This window comes from Siniperca chuatsi, linkage group LG7, assembly GCF_020085105.1.
Source record: "Siniperca chuatsi isolate FFG_IHB_CAS linkage group LG7, ASM2008510v1, whole genome shotgun sequence".
Lineage (NCBI taxonomy): Eukaryota > Metazoa > Chordata > Actinopteri > Centrarchiformes > Sinipercidae > Siniperca > Siniperca chuatsi.
In genome coordinates, this window is record NC_058048.1 from 22168398 (window position 1) to 22185665 (window position 17268).

General features: G+C 38.1%; 2 protein-coding genes across 3 annotated transcripts; one reads left to right on the forward strand and one right to left on the reverse strand.

The window, feature by feature from the left end:
• Positions 1-1552: 1552 nt before the first annotated feature.
• slc47a3 (solute carrier family 47 member 3) lies at positions 1553-10757 on the forward strand. 2 transcript variants are annotated; one of them, XM_044201825.1, is made up of 17 exons: positions 1553-1805; positions 2101-2202; positions 2293-2361; positions 3031-3179; positions 3336-3378; positions 3609-3653; positions 4395-4492; positions 4591-4688; positions 7010-7123; positions 7212-7279; positions 7411-7519; positions 7883-7958; positions 9067-9136; positions 9270-9402; positions 9581-9675; positions 9764-9806; positions 10203-10757. In XM_044201825.1, exons 1-17 carry the CDS (start codon positions 1674-1676, stop codon positions 10412-10414), a joined length of 1656 nt encoding a protein of 551 aa, XP_044057760.1. In that variant the 5' UTR covers positions 1553-1673; the 3' UTR covers positions 10415-10757. The 2 variants fall into 2 exon arrangements, with proteins under 2 accessions (XP_044057760.1, XP_044057762.1); XM_044201827.1 differs by having other exon boundaries at positions 1669-1805; positions 2075-2202.
• Positions 10707-17155, reverse strand: LOC122878684 (multidrug and toxin extrusion protein 1-like). The gene is made up of 17 exons (XM_044201823.1): positions 15773-17155; positions 15401-15502; positions 15050-15118; positions 14793-14941; positions 13703-13745; positions 13539-13583; positions 13277-13374; positions 13086-13183; positions 12856-12969; positions 12693-12760; positions 12471-12579; positions 12314-12389; positions 12122-12191; positions 11850-11982; positions 11671-11765; positions 11421-11528; positions 10707-11252 (listed from the first exon to the last, which is right to left on the reverse strand). The coding sequence occupies exons 1-17, from the start codon at positions 15878-15880 to the stop codon at positions 10953-10955; spliced, it is 1785 nt and encodes a 594-aa protein (XP_044057758.1). The 5' UTR covers positions 15881-17155; the 3' UTR covers positions 10707-10952.
• Between the last annotated feature and the right edge of the window lie 113 nt (positions 17156-17268).

The window sequence follows — 17268 nt, forward strand, 5'->3', positions numbered from 1 at the left end:
GCGAAAGAGATCTTTTTGATTGCTGTCATACCCTGGTGGCCAGAATAAACGACAGCCGAGTCCAGACAGCACATGACATCATGGTGAAGTTACAGTATTTGTCATTGGGATTACACCTGTGTGAAACAATTACCTTCGACATACTTTGTTTCCTTCATTTACATTACCTGGGCAGTAAGTTTGTGGATACAGATTCTGACCTGAAATCAAGTTCTAAAAACCACATAATTACTTGCAAAAATGATTTTAAAGATTGAAAATTACATTTGTTCATTTGGCAGTTGCTTATCCTTGCCTATCCTGAAATTAGATAATGGTGTTTCTAATGGCATAGGAGTATTATATTCATTGGATTCTAATTCTAATTTTCGACACCACCTTAAACAAGCCTATAATTTGAGACACATTTTGACCAATTCTGGGAGGCAGGAACATAAAAACAACCTTAGTCTAAAAACATCTTATTTCTCAGTTTAAGGGTATATAAAGAGCCTTGTGGCCTATTTAATTAAAGAAAGTCACTTTACAAAAAGATTCAATGCTTTGAATTGTCAACTTAAATACAATTTCAGGTCATTATTTAGGGATCATTTAATGGACATTGTTTTAATGATTCTAATAATGCTAGTGACTCATTATTAACCTGTAAATCATTAACAACAGGTAAGATTCATTACTAGTACCTCATTTTCCTAAAACAATGGAATTGAAAAAAAAGTTATTTAGGCTATGGCATTTTTAATTAATGGCCATAAAGTAATATGTAAATGTAAATTAAAGACATTTAGGCATAAATTAGATGTTTTACTGGAAACCAAGCCATCTGTCCAGTATAAAGTTTTAGCGCTTAATAATTCATGTAATTTAATTTGTGATGTGATGTGATGTCAATATAAAGACCTTGAAATGCACAGTGACACTTTACATTTTTGTGAAGAGCGACAGTAAGCTCAGTCTGCATGTTTTATTGGGAAATGGCTCCATCTGTTGGTATGATGCAGCACAAACAAGAACATCTGACAGAATTTTAAAAATTTTAATAGAAAGAAAGACAGAAAGAAAAAGAATGATTTAGCTCTTTTCAAAAGTGTTTAAAAATTATGTAAGTATATAAAACATTATATATAAACATTAAAAATATACAATAAATTGTTCCACTGAATTTCAGATTTCAGATTCAGCATAATATCCTGTTTTTTTGAGGCAACAGTTTGATTTCACTGTTAGTCCATCCATCCATTCATCATCAATTACATCTGTCAGTATTTCAATTTGACTCTCATCTGACCTGTTCAGCAGGTGTCTCCTCACCTATAGTGCTCTATAGACAGGTGATAAAACCTCATCAAACGTGGCTGTGTTCTCTGGGACAAATTACCCGATCAAATAAAGGTAATTGGTTAACCTTATTGAAATCAATACATTTGCTATCAGGTTTGAGCTTGCACTTTGTCGAGAAGTCACATGTGTGAAGTGCAGTTCAGGAGTTCCCACTAAAAATGTGACCTTGTCACCGTCAGCTGAGTAGGAAGTAACTGCCTGTCGCTGACTCATATGAAAGCAGATTTACAACAGCTTTCATCATACACACTGACAGAGATCCTGGACTGAACTGAAAGGGCCCTAACAGCAACATAAAGCGGTGAAAAGAGCAATAATTGTACCCACTAATCATGGAGAGCAGCACACTGAGTTCACCTCCTTCTTCATGGAGTGAATGTTTTGTATTAAAGCGGATCCGCATGGTGGTCCCTGCTGGTTTCAAGACAGAAATAAAGGAGTTATCTAAACTGGCCGGACCAGTGGTGAGTAGCCTGTATTTAAATGTACTATTGTCCTATAAGTATAGGGATTACTTATTAATGATGTAAATAAGTTAAATTAAGATTCAATTACATATCATTATTATTATTATTATTATTATTATTATTATTATTATTATTATTATTATTGAATATAGACAATAATAGTTATTAATTAAGCTAGTAGTGTACAAGTACAAGTAGAACAAATAGACCCACACCACTAATTACCTGTTACTAATAAACTAATCAATATCTTTTTGTTGTCCCAGCTACTTTTCATTCTTTTTCTCATCAGGTTATTGCCCAGCTCATGGTTTTTGCAGTGAGTTTTGTTAGTACTATTTTCTGTGGCCATCTGGGGAGGACAGAGTTGGCAGGGGTTACTTTGGCCATAGCAGTAAGTACAGTATAGTAATGTTCCTACAGTAAAAGTTAAACCAATAGAGCAACAGAACATAACCCACCAATGTATGTGTTAAATCCTCAGGTGATTAATGTTACAGGAATATCGATTGGATCTGGTTTGTCAGCAGCATGTGATACTCTGATTTCTCAGGTATGAGCCTGTCACAAGTCTTCATCAGGTATCAGTATTAGTATTGTCAAGAATCTTGTAAAAAACAAACAAACTTCTTCTTCTTTTCCTTTCGGCTGTTCCCTTTCAGGGGTCGCCACAGCGAATCATGTGCCTCCATCTAACCCTGTCCTCTGCATCCTCTTCAATCACACCCATTAACTTCATGTCCTCTCTCACTACATCCATAAATCTCCTCTTTGGTCTTCCTCTAGACCTCCTGCCTGGCAGCTCCAACCTCAGCATCCTTCTACCAATATATTCACAGTCTCTCCTCTGAACACGTCCAAACCACCTCAATCTGGCCTCTCTGACTTTATCTCCGAAACATCTAACATGAGCTGTCCCTCCGATGTGCTCATTCCTGATCCTGTCCATCCTCGTCACTCCCAAAGAGAACCTCAACATCTTAAGCTCTGCTACCTCCAGCTCTGCCTCTTGTCTTTTCTTCAGTGCCGCTGTCTCTAAGCTGTACAACATCGCTGGTCTCACCACCGTCTTGAACACCTTTCTTTCATTCTTGCTGATACTCTTTTATCACACAACACACCTGACACTTTTCTCCACCCGTTCCAACCTGCTTGCACTCACCTCTTCACCTCTTTTCTACAGTCTCCATTGCTCTGAACCGTTTATACTCTCTGGTTTTAGACCTTTGGGAGCCGTAACCTCCTGAGAGTTGGGGTCATTCTGCAGCGGTCAATCCTCATTTTGATACTGGCCTGTTTCCCCTGCTGGGCGATCCTCATTAACACAGAGCCAATTCTGCTGGCTGTCAGACAGGATCCAGAGGTGGCCAGGTCAGCTGTGGTCAATGTCAAATTTCACTTGTCTTCTCGTGCTTTATTTTGTTGTTTTTATTTTTCATTCTTTTTTTCTTTTTATTTACTCATCGTTTGAAAGAGTATACTTTAGAGTATGTTTCTTATTGATACTGATGGAAAATCTCTCTCTAGGTTGTCTCAGATGTATGTGAAGATCTTTATGCCAGCACTTCCTGTAAGTATTTCAAACCTCTCAGTATGAAACTCATCTTCCATTATTAATGACAGCCCTGATGTTTTCTGTGTGGAGTTCCCTTGCCACACTTTGCCCAGTGCATGCTGGGATGTGGTGCTCTGAGTAGGAACAAGCAGGTCTGAACAAATATATACATATATTGATTGTCTGTTGTGTCCAAAATATATGCAAAGTCAGAGATTTATTTTTCTTTCTGTCGATCTGTCTAGGCTACATTCATGTATTCATTAGAAACCAGATATCTGCAAAACCAGGTAAGTCCATTATTATTCAACATTAAGTAACTCCCTGATGAGCTGTAATGAGACAGGTTGATTATATGAAAGAGATGTCAAATAGCCTGTGATTTGCTTCTTTTTATCCACAAAAGTATTTAGTGGATTAAATATACAGGAAAATTCTATTAGTCAGCCTTCTACTTATTTGGCTACCGTGTCTGCATATTGATGTGACATTAGATTAGTACTGTCTGAATTCAGATGGCATTGAGGTTAGGGCTTCCTGAACCGTTCGATGTCAAGGACCTTAAAATATATGTATATGAAACCACAAACCTCCATTTGGACCAAATCTTTTGATGTTTTGTTTTTGTGTGCAAAAAACATGCACATCTTGTCCAGGTGCTGAGTGCAAAAACTGTACAATAAATTCTGTAATTCTTAAGACTCAACAACACTATATAATGGCCCCTTTAATTTTTTTTAAACTTCATTACATTTATAAAAAGTTCATTTCAAGCCCAAATTGGCTCATCATCAGGTACAGAGGTATCTATGATTTGTTAATTTGTCTTCTGTTTGTTGATGGGAGGATGACACAGTGGTGGAAAACCCTGAAGGATCTCCTGTAGCTTTTAAAAAAAGCTTTTTATCAATGCTAGCACACCGTTTTATTCCCAACATGTCTTGTAATTATTATTATTGCTATTGTTTTTATTTTATTGTCTTATATATACAAATACACTTTTTAATGACAATAATATGTGGCACATCTAGGGCATCATATGGCCACAGGTAATCACAGGCTTTGTGGTCAATCTTCTTAACGCTCTCATCAACTACATCTTTCTTCACTCATTAAATCTAGGAGTAGCGTGAGTATTGCCCTTTGAACTGCACATGACAGATTTCAATAACATCATTATTGCTCGCATCACATAGCCAGTATCATGCAATGAAATACTCTTTACAGAGGTTCTGCTGTTGCCAACACCATTTCCCAGTTCTCCATGGCTGGAATTCTCTATGCTTATATCATGTGGAAAGGTCTTCATAAGGCTACCTGGGGAGGTAAGTGCAACATATGCATTGATGCACTTTGCTGGTAAGGTGGAGTTAATAAGATCTGGTATCAACCCCAACCCTGCCTTTTTAGATGTGGATCACCCGCTCAGGGATTCTTTGAGCAATTTTTCTGCCTGAACTCGCAGACATCATGTCTCTTATGAGAATATCCTCCAGCCCTCCCAACTAGGTTTTTATTGGAAGTTATGGATTGTATTGCTCCCCTTTTACAAATTATTTTTAACAGCTCGCTGTCTACTGGCTGCGTCCCAGATCACTGACAGAAAACTGATTGTGTCCAGCCAGTCCTAAAAAAACCTGGGCTTGATCCCACTCTCCTGGATAACTATTGTCTGATCTCCAAACTGCCTTTTATTTCAAAGATTCTCGAAAAATGTGTATCTAAGCAGCTTCTTGCTGCTGTGGAAAACAATAATACCTTTGAAATGTTCCAATCTGGCTTTAGTCAGCACCACAGCACTGAGACAGCCCTTCTCAAAGTCACTAATGACCTTTTAATGAATGCAGACGCAGGCATGTGTTCAATTCTTGTGCTGCTGGACTTAAGTGCTGCCTTTGACACAACTGATCATGGCATTCTTTTAGATAGACTGAGGCACTGGGTGGGCATATCTGGCACTGCACTAGACTGGTTCTCATCTTATCTGTCCAATAGGAAATTCTGTGTCACCATTATTAACTACATGTCATCCTTCTCCCATATCAAGTACGGTGTGCCTCAAGGTTCAATTCTGGATCCAATACTGTTCTCCTTATACATGCTTCCCTTGGGTGATGTCATCCACAGACGTGGTATTTCTTTTCATTGTTATGCGGATGACACACAGTTGTACCTCCCTGTCAAGCCCACCGACCTTAGTACGCTGAGTTCTCTGCAGGACTGCCTGTCTGACATAAAAAATTGGATGTTGACAAATGTTCTACAGCTCAACTCAAATAAAACTGAAATCCTTGTTATTGGGCCCCAACACATCACTAAACAAATACTGCCATCTACTGATACCCTGTCATAACATATCAAGCCTGTTGCAAGAAATCTTGGTGTCCTGTTCGATAGCAATTTATTTATTTATTTATTTTTTAACATATCACTAAGCTTGTCCAATCATGTTTTTATCACCTCAGAAACGTTGCAAAAATCCAATCTATTTTAAAGCTTAGTGATCCAGAAACTGTTGTACATGCTTTTATCTCCTCACGCCTCGATTATTGTAACAGCCTGTTCACTTGTCTTAATCAAAAAACTTTGACACGACTGCAGACTGCACAGAACTCAGCTGCTAAGCTTTTAACCAGGACCAAGAAGTACGACCACATCACACCTGTTTTAGCCTCTTTACATTGGCTCCCTGTTTGTTTTAGGATTGATTTTAAGATCTTGTTGATTACATATAAGGCTCTTCTTTGCCTGGCTCCAGACTATATTTTAGACCTTGTAATCCCTTATGAACCTTCACGTAGTTTGAGATCTTCGGGCAGGGGTCTTCTGTCTGTTCCTGAGTCCAGGATGAAAACTAAGGGGAACAGAGCTTTTGCTATCAGGGCCCCGAGAAATTGGGTTGTCTGAGTCAGTGTCTTCGTCTAAGTCTCTTCTCAAAACACATTTTTATTGGAAAGCATATCCTGATTTTACCTGAACTGGCTGTTTATTTTATTTCTTTTGTGTGTTTTATGTATTTTATTTCTTTATATTTCATCATTCACTGTGGTATTTTATTTCTCTCTTTGTGAAGAACTTTGTAGTTTGTTTTGATAAGTGCTCTATAAATAAAGTTTTATTATTATTGTTATTGAAGGATAGTGACCTTGGCTTGCATATAATCAGAGGCTCCAATGGTTTCCCTCAGCATGTGTGTTAATGAGTTATTACAGCGATGATGAAAAAAAGTGGGAGGATTTGATTGTGGTTTAATAAAGTTGTGGCTCAGGAGTCAAGGATCAAAAGTGTTTGAAGAGTTCTGTATTATATGCAGAAGTATTGTAATTCAGTATGTAGTGCTCCCAGACTATTTAGTGATTTCTAATACTGTTGTCACAAGCTGTCTGGCTGGAAAACAAACATCTAGCTGAATGTGTTAAAGTTGTTTCATAAAAACTTAACACCCATCTTCAGAGACAGGCCATTATTCACAGCAACGCCTGCGCATCTTGCTATAGTTTGATGTGAAAAATACTATTACAAATACAAAGATCAGAAATCTTTGTTGGAAGTAAAGATAATTTTGTGTTGTAGATAGACAGACAAACTGATTGATGAACTGGCTGTGTAATTAAATGATTTATTGATTCATTGTTTGACCACACAGGCTGGTCTAATGAGTGCCTGCAGGACTGGGGCTCATACATCCACTTGGCCATCCCTAGCATGGTCATGCTGTGTGTTGAGTGGTGGACATATGAGATTGGAAGTTTTCTGGCAGGTAACGTCACTTTGGCCACTTTGTGGTTTTGAAGAATTTGTGTGAACTAAAGTTGATCTGAAATCTAACAGATGTTTGTAACTGATAGGTCTAATAAGTGAGGTGGAGCTTGGAGCTCAGTCAGTTGTATACGAACTGGCAAATGTTGCATACATGGTAATTTCCCTCATGTGAAATAATATTTCCTCTACCAAATACTGAATATACATCAAGTTGTTATTGTGTGAAATGAATCACCTATTTGTACATAGTGTAACAGCATCTTGATATAGTACTTTTGTTATTAGTTCCCTACAGGTTTCAGTATAGCAGGCAATGTAAGAGTTGGAAATGCCTTGGGAGCCGGAGACACAGAGCAGGCCAAGCTGTCTGCTAAACTGGCAATGTTCTCTGCAGGTCAGTATGCTCTTAAACACTTTCAATGCTATATTTTCATATCTTATTAAAATGGCATGTATTTGAAGTTAAGATAATATTAGAATTATTGTTATATAATTCTAATTTCACTCAAGAAATCAATGCAGGAGTAGCTTAGAAGTTAAAGAACAAGCCTTGTGACAAAAATATACATCTACTTATGAGGTGCCCTTGAGCAGGGCATTAAGTTCCTGAACTGCTCCAGCAGAGCTACTCATTGGCCAACAGTAGGAGACTGTGTTTGTCCTTTGTGTGAATATGCGTTTACAGAAAATAAATCAATTTAGCACTTTTTGAATGACGCAATCGATGAATAATTTAGTCTGTTACTCTTTACCACAGGGTCAGTCTCTATAGGTTTAGCAGTTCTCATTGGAGGCCTGAAGGACCACATCTCTTATGTCTTTACATATGATGAGTGAGTATATCATTAACATAACATCACCTCTGTAAAAAAGTTTTTCCCCAGTGTGTTATGTTAACACATGCAGAGTCAGTGTCAAGTCTAGGAGAGATAACAGGTCTCTGACCTTTCACCATTTTGTCAGTTATTGGCTACACAGAAAACAGTGGACTTTGCATACATATTCTTTTAAATATTAACTTGAGGTAAATGTTCCTCACAGTTTTACTCAGTTATGCTGTGCAGCATCACTGTGATTTATGGCAATTTACTGAATCCTCTTTGGTAAATGATACTAGGAGAGTGTAAAATGTCACAGTGCTCAAATATGAAGCAGAGGAGGAATGCACACCAGTGTGAGAGGTGCCAACCACGATGAAGTTGCACACTTGTAGCCATGATGCAAAAAAAAAGTTTTAATAATTTAGTGAAAAGCTACCTGGTTCATTAAAACATCACTGTTAGGGAAGCAGTTTGATCAAAAGGTTAAGTTATACATCATGTCAAAGAACATCTCCATATAGATATCAAAAAGCAGCTAAACATTATGTGTCAAAGAACATAGTGTCTAGAATACAGCCTTATCAAAACACATAATGTTAGGAGAGAACAGGCAGATCCTATTATAAGGAAAAAAACTGGCTCAGACTAGGTTACTGAAGAGGAGACCTTGAGGAATAGACATAATAACCCACAAACAAGTTTAGGATAAACATATTAAAAATATATTAGAAAAATATTGAAAAAAAAAATTTACATAGAAAAAACATCTTAGTGTAGGGGGAAAAACTATTTTACATGGAGAAAACAATTCTATTATAGAAAACAGGTTAAGGATAGAGATAGAGGGAAGACACCTTGGTGTCTATGTACTTTTGACAATAAACTCTATACAAAAGTCAAAGAAAGAATAGACCCAAAAAGCTTCTCTTTTCAACAAAAACCTATCAAAATCACCCCCTCTTCTAGGCAAAGTCACTTTTTCTATGCCCGTGTATCGGAGAGAGGAAATTCCATGACCAGCCCCAGTGCGCAAATATAACACACAAAAATGATAATGTAATTGCTCATGTCGCCTCTCTTACAGCATCAGACTGTAAATTTTGAGTCTCTCTTCTTTCAGACAAATCAGGGAAAGGGTTGCTGATGTCATAGCTTTGTATGCTCCATTCGTCCTTCTAGATGCAATATCAGTAAGTATCTCTTCCATTACATCCAAACAAGATCTCATGATGTACCCATATGTTATTGCATTTGAAAAACATACCAAGTGCTTTTTTTTTTTGGTCAAGTCTAACCACGTCTTTTTTCTGCTTGCATGACTAGTGTGCCTCAGGGGGCATTATAAGAGGAGCCGGTAAACAGAAAATCGGGGCTGTTTGCAACATTTTGGGATATTATGGAGTTGGTTTTCCTATTGGAGTGTCACTGATGTTTGCAACCAAATTAGGAATCAAGGGTAAGATTTACACCAGAGATGTTTTTTAGCCTTCTGCTGTTTCTTGCCACAATGTTGCCGAACTGGTAATTTTTAAGTTTTGTCGACAGTGGGTTTTTTTTTAGTAAGAGATCCACCATGGCATCAACATCAACTTGCTACTCTTAAAGCAAGATGTAAAACTCTTTATTTTCTTCAGGTCTGTGGACAGGCTTGTTCACCTGCGTGGCTTTGCAGTCCTCATTCATGATTTTCTACCTTGTAAGAATGAACTGGAAGAAAGCTACGGTTGAGGTTAGTATTCAGAGGCAAATCTTCCCATTCTAAATGGCCTAAGGTTACTTCTTTATGAATAAACCTTCACACATTGTTTTTCTTCCAGGCTCAAATCAGAGCAGGAGTGTGTGGGAGCTCCACAGACACAAGTAAGAGAGATTGTGCAGCAACGAAAGCACTTTATACTGCTTGAGAAAAATGATCCTGTTCAGCAGGGGAAATGATAAATTCTTCCTCAGGAGCCAGTTTAGACTATAAGAAATGTAGTTTAATGGTGGTGCATCTGAGGTCTGTATCTCAATGCAATGTCAATGGGATTCTGAATTAGGTTTTCTCACTTCTGAAACAGAACCCAGAATTTCCGATTTCACTTACTTTATTAATGCAGACAATAAAAAATAAACCTATGCAAAATGTTAATAACTCAAAGAATACTTTAATCTGAATAACTAATTTTTGACCAAAATATCAGCTAGAATACTAAGGTCACAATTTAATATATTTCTGCAAAAACATTATAGTCACATTTGCATTTGTATGTCCAGGTACCCAACCAGATGATCCAGGGAACTCACAGGGCCAAACAGACACCATGGACTTGGTTGGCACTAAGGCGGGACCAGCAGTAACAACAGGGGAGGAGGAGCTCACTCACAGGACTCTGGTTTTGCGTAGGGGACTGGCTCTGGCTATCATGCTATCAATCCTGGCTTCTGGAATCATTATGAACCTGCTAATCACTAACCTGGTTACATGAACATGAGCAAAGTCTATTGTATTCAGTGAAGTAACTCCTCAGCCACAAGTGCACAATATGATGCAGATGTTTGCATTGCAGGATGTCACAGCAGGACATGCAAGAGAAAGGCACAAGTGCAGATGGGCTGAAAATAGACAGAACGAAGAAAATGAAATGGTCTAGGATCAACAAATGAATCTGTCAGGACAAAATATTACTCTAAAACCATTCATTCACAAGATTTTCCAGTGAATCTGCCAGTGTTCGGCTCACAACCACAAACTGTCAAAGAGAATGAGTCAAACTAAAGAGAGTTTGACAATCATTGTATTTAATACATTAAACATAAATATTGTGGTTATCTTGAACTGACTCTTCATTTGGGACCAGTGCAGTGGAGAGCAAAATATTAGTTCAACCATTCATTCACTTCATTTTTCATTAAATGTGCCACTGATTAGCACTACAGTCACTTTCTGTCAAAGATAATGAGCCCACGAGAGTCTAAAACACACATAAGACATTGAGTACAATTTTATGATCAAGGCTCTCAAGATTATCCTGACTCTTCATTGGGGACCAGCACAGTGGAGAAAATTTGATTAGGAATATATGTAGTATTGATCCTGTCCAAAGTAAAGTTGGCCTCTGAAGGCAGGGTCTCTGGCAAAAGGAAGTGCACACTTGCTCCCACAGCCAGAAGGGCAACTGCTGCAAACATAGTGAGGCCTCGCCTGAGGATCAGCTGGGTAGTGGAGAGGCGGCCACCCTTCAGCTGCTGGACCACACGGCCACCCTGTGTCTCTGTGTTCCCATCATGGTCCTCGGTACTCACAGACATGTAGCCATCTACTGACTTGAAGAAAAAAATATTTATCATATATATATATATATATATATATCATATTTCCCATTACTTTATTTTGTTAAGTTATATGGAGAGCAAGCTGTGTCAAACTATGTCTAGTCTCTAAGCTATGAAACGAAACTTAGATTAATTGTTGCTGGTGTTCAGGCTGCTTACACTCCCATTACTTGCTGTCTGTCCAGCAGTGTTGTTACCCACAGAGTCTGACGAGGCAGCTGTGCTTAGTAATGTCATGTGAGTGTTTTTCTGTGCTCGGTCCACAGCCTGCAAACAAGCAGATAGAAAAACTAAACTAACTTCCAGTTTCTCATATTCTACATGCAGCAAATAGCTTTTGAAAGCACAGTAACTAATTGTGTAGAAATTCAAGTCCAAATTCCAAATTCTGAGGCCCTGCTTAGCATACCTCCTCTGTCATTCTCTCCCAGTTGAGATTGAAGATGACAATTATGTAGAAGGTGGATTGTAAAATGACACAAACAAGCAGTCCCAGCCAAAAACCTGCAGAGAAAAAGACAAATTAGTCTGTTAAAAATATCAACATGCTTTTTAGAAATGACAACAAAGGTCACTTCATGCAATTACCTAAAACTCTCAGTTTTGCAACAAACATTAAAGTAACACTCAGTGAAAGTCCTATGCCGTAGTATCCAATGAAATTGGCCACAGCTGGTATCTTCTGTTTGCCCGTGCCCAAGAAGATGCCTGTGCACACACACTAGGATGTAAACAGACAAATCTATAATTATTATGCGCTCTCACTCCATTGGCCATCATGTAGTAACTTCTGGATAGATAAACATTAGCATAATGCAAATATAGCTGTTGAGCGAACGAAAAAAAAATGTAAGACTCACCACAAGACCATCAAAGAACTGAAGGAAACAGTAAGCATTCATCAAGTGTGAGACCAGACCAATGATCTTCCTGAAATAAGGTTTTATAATTAAGATTTATTTTCTAGGCCATTCATTGTATGTAGCAATAGTAACTTGAAAATCATGGAGTATTACAGTTTCTGACATGTGAGTGTAGCTGTAGAGACTCACTCATCAGAGGTGAAGATGAAGCCAATCACTGTTTTAGTAGAGCCAAGCACGAAACCTTCAGCAATCGCAATGCTGCCTGGAAAAGAGGAGCTGTGAACTCTTCAAAGTGTAAAAGAATTAATGTGAACTACAATACTAAAAAACATTTCTAACTGACCTGCGAGAGTGAGGGATACTTTGCTGGTGAGGATCGCCCTGGCACTGTCTCCTGCACCGAGCGCATTACCCACTCGGGCACATGCTGCAGCTTGAATACCAAGAGGGAACTATGGATTCATCATTTTAGAAAAATGATGAGAAAAATTTGGCTCCTGAGTTTAAATATGTTTAGAGAGACGTTTTAAAGTGAAAATGTAATGCTCTGACTTGCAGTTAGTACCATGTAGGTTATAAAAGCCACCATTATCACAGCATGTTGGGCTGCCAGCTCATCTTCACTCAGCATTCCTGATCATCAGAGACAAAGAAGACAGAGAACGACTCATGACTCAAAGTTTGCATCTAGTTTGATACCAATTATCAAAATTTTATATTTTGATTACCTGCAAAGAATCCCCCAAACTCATAAACCCACCACTCAAAGCACTTCATTAATGTGCTGGGAATGGCCAGTTTCATGTAGGAGCCCCACTCCTGCAGTGATTCTACAGACCAGCCTGCAGGGGGAGAGAGAAACTTATTTATGTGGAGAGAAAAACTTGGAGGATGAACAAAGTGGTTCATGAGATCATATTGTCACCACAAACATCTACTAAATATAACTGCCCCTCACCTCCCCATGTTGTTACATGGAGCTTCTTCCACCAAATGTAAGCAAACAGAAAAGCACAGATGTAAATCTGAGACAGGGTATTGGCTGCTGCAGATCCACTGTAAGACATGCACACAGACATGTTGATATCCGTGGGGTAATAGTTTTATTCAGATTTAAAATCTTATACTGAGATATGTGAGGACACCTACCTAACACCCAGATCCAGCCAGTAAAGAAAGATGTAGTTTGTCACCACATTTGCTATGTTTGCCATGGCAGCAGTGTACATTTGTGGTAGTATTATACCCTGAGTACACAAACACCAGGTGATGTGATTACCAAGACTTTACATATACATTTCCCATCAGAAATCTAATTAGATTTACATTTACATTTATATACACTGAAATAAGATAATACAGAATGGGATCAACACAGAGAATTGGACTTGGGTTTAGGACAGCAACGCACCTGGTTCTGCAGGTAAGACACCTGAAGATGATGTAGAAACATTGCCTATAGAGAAAGATGATTTTAAAAAGGTGTTTAGAATTTATTTAACAGCATGTTGTGCAGAAGAGCTGCAAAATAATAACTGAAAATGTGTAGAATTTTTGCTTAAAGTCACAACTCACTGGTACTGCAGGAAGGAAGCCTGTAATATACAGCTGGGCTATTCTGAAATCAAGACGCTGTATTCAGTTCAAATTAAAGACAAACAAGCACTTATCAAGGTAAGGTATTATACACTGTTCAACATCATTAGTTCAATTATTTATTTTCACTGACACTCAGAAGCAGAGAAATATGGAAAATGTCCTTTTTAATGAGAAACTTTCAAGTTAAAGGTGCATTAATCAGTATTTGTTAAATCAAAATTGAGCCAAATAACTGAGTAATGTGAATGTGCTTGTGGTGAAGAACTCTGTACCTCTATAGAGCTTTTTAGCCATTTTTTACCTCATTGTTCTGGGTTTACATCCCTCACGTTTACTGCAGTGTTACTGCTCTTCTCCACCATGTATCCTGCAGTAGCAGCAGCATGCAGCTGTATTCACATTCGCTCTGATAAATCCACTGTACTCAACTTGCTCAGAACTTAGTGAGTAGCTGCTGAACTAGAATATCTAGCAAGCTAAAGACTCAGATATTTTTTCAGGAGTTGGTGAAGTCCAATGAATATTGGACTTAAAATCATCCTGTGACCAGAAACACGCCACCAATGGGATGACGTGTTGCTCCGTGTCTGCTATATTTGTAAGTTTGCTAACAAGTTAGCCCATCTTTATAAGGCGATATAGGCTGTGTGTGTGTGTGTGTGTGTGTGTCTAATAATGCAGCTTTAAAGAAACATTTTATATATATTTTAAAATGCAGATAAGGCACAGTGTGTTGAAACCTTTTCTGTGGTGCTACATTAAACATTTAAAAATACTGGAGCAGAATTAGTGCAATGCAAGGTGTGATATTGACTTCATACCACTGTTAGAGGTCATTTGATCAATATTTGCAATACTTTATATTTTATATATTAATATTTTCTGTTTATGCTGAATCTGTTAATCACTTAATCTGTGGGGACCAGATCTGATTTTAATGCAGAGGTGGTGTTTGTTAAAGTCAAGAGCAGGATGTCTCACATTCTGACTGATTACCATTCAAACTTTCCAACATCACTGGTAGTGGTAGCAGTAGCATTACTGCATGTTTGGTGCAGTTAGTTACCTGGTCACCTCAGGGTCCTGGCCCAGGCATAACAGGATGGCCTGAGCATTAATGAGGAGGCCCCAGCAGGGCAGACAGAACATCAGCAGAATGATGATGCCCCGCTGAAGGATCACTCCCACCCGCAGCAGGTTCTTACCACCAAATGTCTGCACAACATAATTAACATTTTAGAAAGGAAGGCAGTAATGAACAGTAGGGATCAATAAAAAAAAATCCAATGTATTATATCATCATATCAAAAGGGTTTTCCACACCTGAGATACTAAAGTATCACATGCCAGTCCCAGACCATATCCTGTTGCTGCAGTGGTAACATTAATGGTCTGAAATGAATATGAAACATTTGAATGAGTCTGACGTACACTTGAGGACCCATGATGTAACCAATATTTCTATGACTCATAAGAGTAAATGTACTACATATTGATTAAATCATCAAGACTCTTTCCCAGGTGATTGTGAGAGAATTATAAAATCTATTTTGGTGAGTTTATAGTTGTAATATTTAATTTTCCCTCCACCAGCTCCTTTGAAATTATGTCTCCACCTGTCATTTCCTCATGTTAGCCTCCACGAGTCTGTGGAGCATACACATGACCACTTACAGCAGAAGCTAATCCATAGCCAGCCATCACTTCATTTCCCAGACGCCCACAGAACATCGTAACCACAAATGGAAGCAGGTAATTGAGGATTCGAGAGAGCAGCTAGAAAGACAAACATCGACAGTGGTGCAGTTGATACAGCTACCAGCTCACAGATTATACATCAGAAATTACAGTAAACACAAGTTTCAATTAGTAGTTAGTTAATAGTTTTGGCACTCAGAGTATGTCCTGACATCTTAACCTTTTCTTTGGCAAAGAAAAACTGTCATTAATCTTCTGTTGTATAAATCAGCGTTTCAGCAAGGACAGCCTCAATCCACACAGTCCCGTACAGACAGAGCAGGGTATGTAAACAGTGCCAGTCCTTACCAGAGGCCCTGTCATCAGCAGGATGTGGTACAGTTCCTCTCTGTGGGCCAGGGGAAACCTGTGGCGCACCCACCTGCAGCAGAAAAACTTGTCACTGGACCCCTCCATGTCTGCAGAATGAGATGCTAATGCAGGTCCTTCCGCTGAAGTGATTGTCTCTCATGAACTTATCTTAGTTTCTCTCCAGGATGTTGGAAAGGATGGAAATCTTGCTGCGTCACAGCTGCCCTGGAAGTAAGCCAAGGCCAGCTGAAACAAGGAAGATTGTGAAAAACAAGAAAAGGCCTGAAATCACAATAAAGACTAAGATGGAGGACTTGAAAGAAAGAATGTTTTGATCTTGACTGGCTAAACATGTAAAACACAATTCACTTATCTTCATTGACCAGAACTAAATGAAGATAATTCTCCTGGAAGAACATTATCAGGTCTTTCATCACTCCAAAGATAAAACATTAACAGAACAGGCTTTCACATATTTTTGAATTGTCTAACATCCAACTTATTGGCTAGAAATAGTAACAGAAATACAGTCTGGGTTTAGAGTTTGATGATAATTTCAGTATAGGTTATACACCTACTGAACTTAAAGCTCAAGGCAAGAGTCAAAGAACCTGCAACAAAAGTAGAGAGGATTGTGAATGTAAAATAAATGTAATATTTGGAGCCACTGACTTTGAGACTGTATATTCATAGATTTGTCAAGAATTGGCAAAATGGTGACTGCACGTGAACATGAATATAGTAGAATAAGGAATAATAATTGGTCCACCCTGCCCGTATGTATAGTTTACCTTGCCCTGGGTCTTTCTATAACAGCAATTCTCTCTTTTGAATTACAATTGGGCTGAACTTGAAGTGGCCTTAATTAAACACGCCACCCCTTTATTATTATTTTTATTTATTTTTTACTCCATTTTACTTTTCTCCTGGGCAACTATATAACGAGACAATGACGAGACTTTTCATTTGGTGATTAACATCTATATCTGAGAAGAAGAGGAAGACTTACTTTTGGAGTTCTACGTTTGTGTCTAATAATGACGTGTATTTGTTTTCTCTGTGAAAATTAGGAAAGAAACCCTTCACCTACAGTAAACCCACCCTTATTCTGTATGAACTTGTGCATTGCCCCTGGTGACCTGGTCAGTTCTGTTAATTTATTCTATTTATTTGGCTGTTTTTTTTTATTCCATTTAATAGCAATGCAAGAATGTTTATGTGGGAGATATCAACAGTAATTTGAAATTTAGTAACGCATAAGCACATATTCTGATGATTAATGTATACTTAACCATTTTTGTATTTTGTTTATGTTGATGACCAATGATCTGCTAGTCTTATGCTTAACTTGTCTGGGTATTAATATAACAGTTTCAAAAGTGAATGTGTACTCTTTGTAGTGTGTAAGGATTTTTCTTCCACTCTTCACCCAGAACTCTGCTAAATTCTAACTTAGACTAAATAAATAGCTAAATGGAATACAAGTACTTACA

What these genes read in the sequence shown, in the direction of transcription:
- slc47a3 (XM_044201825.1), top strand. Translation starts at nt 1,674, where the DNA reads ATGGAGAGCAGCACACTGAGTTCACCTCCTTCTTCATGGAGTGAATGT. An exon ending in GGGTTACTTTGGCCATAGCA is followed by an intron (nt 2,203 to 2,292) that starts GTAAGTACAGTA and finishes TTAAATCCTCAG; the next exon opens with GTGATTAATGTTACAGGAAT. An exon ending in TCCTTCTAGATGCAATATCA is followed by an intron (nt 9,137 to 9,269) that starts GTAAGTATCTCT and finishes TTGCATGACTAG; the next exon opens with TGTGCCTCAGGGGGCATTAT.
- LOC122878684 (XM_044201823.1), bottom strand. Translation starts at nt 15,880, where the DNA reads ATGGAGGGGTCCAGTGACAAGTTTTTCTGCTGCAGGTGGGTGCGCCAC. An exon ending in AGTTCTTTGATGGTCTTGTG is followed by an intron (nt 11,983 to 12,121) that starts GTGAGTCTTACA and finishes TTTACATCCTAG; the next exon opens with TGTGTGTGCACAGGCATCTT. An exon ending in AGACAGCAAGTAATGGGAGT is followed by an intron (nt 11,253 to 11,420) that starts GTAAGCAGCCTG and finishes TTTTTCTTCAAG; the next exon opens with TCAGTAGATGGCTACATGTC.